A 2,266-nucleotide genomic window follows, 5' to 3' on the forward strand; every position below is an offset into this window, starting at 1 on the left:
ATGTTTGGTATAGAATAACGGAATAACACGACTTTTTGAGGGAATACTATTTATTTGCCCCCATGTAGTGTCATTTGCAGCCCTGACGCGAAGCGCGAGGGCGGCAAATGACACTAAAAGGGTGCAAATAAACAATATTCCCTCAAAAAGTCATGTTATTGTCATTATTATCAATATGCAAGACCAAATGATATCAAGAATGCCAGTTTTAATAATACAAGTGAACGACGAATTCAAAATCACTTCAAAGCATCATGTAACTGTTAATTCAACAAGCTATTAAAGAAACAACACCATCCAGTGAACTTCTTAAAAGTTACAGAAAAAATGCTTAGAATAATTGATACATCACAAAGTTATCTGTGAGAATATGAATACCTCCCGGGGGGTACTCCCAGAAAAGTTGGGTGGGGGTGTGCGGCCCACTTCCCAAAACCCTTGCCCTATTTGTGACCAAAATCTGCGATTGTCCCTACCCTGTTAATGACCTGACCAAAAATTCGATACCCTATTTATTTTAAAATTGTTTTCTTGGCGCACCTGTAAACTAGCTGGTCGTCCTGTAGACTCTGCTTATCAAGTCTATGGGACGCAAGTGACCAAGTAAAATAAACTGTTTATGTCTGTCTATAATTATCTTTTTATATCCCTCCAACTTGTACTTGGAGGCAATATTCTACTCCGTCAGAAACGAATGTGGAGGCGCGGTTTAGCCTCTGGGGTGGGTGCGCTCGTCTCTGGATCGAGCGGTCCGGTTTCGAGCCTTGGCCGGGGACATTGTGTTGTGTTCTTTGGCAAGACACTTTACTCTAACAGTGCCTCTCTCCACCGGGTGTATAAATGGGTACCAGCGAAATCAATGCTGGGGGTATCCCTGCGATAGACTAGCGTCCCATCCAGGGGGGAGTAGAAATACCCCTACTCTCTTCATGCCACAGAAACGGGGATAAGCTCCGGCCCGCTGGGCCACTCTGCCCGTATGCAGACTTTACCTACCTACCACGTCAGGAACGAATGCCCTTATTCGGTAATACTGTATATGCCTTGAACTGGGTGGAACATTTTAAAACACTAAAGCTATAAAGCCTCCGTCATTTTGTCTGACCTCGACTATATCGCACCGTGAACTCTCGCCTTTCGGACATCCCGCTATATATTACGGACAGAAGCTAAATCCCCGTCCGAACTTACAAAGAAATGCCGGTATAGAACTCCCGCTATGACGAACTCCCACTGTAAAACGGAACTGCGGGTACTTCATGTGGTCCCAGACTAATATTTTGTATTGTTCTACTCTCGTTACAACGGACAACTTGGAGGTAATAAATGAGCTAATTATTCACCGCACTCTTGAAGTGTAAACTATAGTATATCGACCTATGATGATTATAAATTACAGTAAATGTACACTACAAATAAGAAACTAGAAATCTTAAAAGGGTATAGCAGTACACCTGATATGCGACAGTTCCAAAACTTGAGCAATTTTCATCACACCCCGCTATAGCGGACTCTCGCTATTACGTACACCAAATGACGGTCACGAGGTTGTCCGCTATAACGAGCGCTGACTGTATAATGTTAATTAATAAATAATAATATTAAAATTACTAATTTTTACCGTCATGTAGTCATCTCAACAGATCTAGAGTATTGTCTTTTTTACAATGAAAAGACCAACGACTTGACTAAAGGCGGTCCAAAATAGGTCCGCAATTCGTACTGATGCGTGAGTATATTTAGATAAGACTTTTTTTCATTCTTTCCTTTTAGTTTAAGTAGTTATACGGTTACACACACTTCACATACGAACTGAAATATGAGTAGTCACTTAAACAGCTAATGGCAGAGATTGTACATGTCCGATCCTGGTTGTAAAATGCAGCACTTTGAACGGTGGTAGTCAAACAAGGATCTGCGTCGTAACAGAATTTTTTTTTTTTCAATGTTAAACTTTCGGTTATAATGATATAACCACTAATCTCTGTTTACTTCTCGAAGAGAGTTACCTTGTAGAGCACAATCTGAGATGAGGCCGTGTTTAACTGTGATATCGACGAAGTTCCTTCATGTCTCCTGAGGGCTTCAACAAATGGTGGAATTCTGTGCGTTTTCAGAACTTTTCTGATCCGCTTGACAAACTGCCCCTGCCTGAAGGCACAAAGAATGGGATTGATGCAGGAATTTAGTCCCAGACAGGCGATAGGGAGCCAGAAACCAACCACAAATAACATCTGGGTGTTATGACCACTGTTAAGTTCAATCG

The 2,266-nt window shown here is 41.6% G+C and overlaps 1 protein-coding gene across 1 annotated transcript in view; it reads right to left on the bottom strand.

Annotated features, from left to right (window-relative positions):
* Positions 1 to 1,698: 1,698 nt before the first annotated feature.
* The window catches only part of LOC145468360 (follicle-stimulating hormone receptor-like), a 6,415-nt gene continuing 5,847 nt past the window's right edge, over positions 1,699 to 2,266 (bottom strand). Inside the window, exon 4 of the mRNA XM_081452057.1 lies at positions 1,699 to 2,266. This exon is cut by the window's right edge and continues 1,091 nt beyond it. Within this exon, the coding sequence (XP_081308183.1) occupies positions 1,989 to 2,266 (278 nt within the window). The 3' untranslated portion in view covers positions 1,699 to 1,988.

This window comes from Orbicella franksi, chromosome 14, assembly GCF_964199315.1.
Source record: "Orbicella franksi chromosome 14, jaOrbFran1.1, whole genome shotgun sequence".
Classification (NCBI taxonomy): Eukaryota; Metazoa; Cnidaria; class Anthozoa; order Scleractinia; family Merulinidae; genus Orbicella; species Orbicella franksi.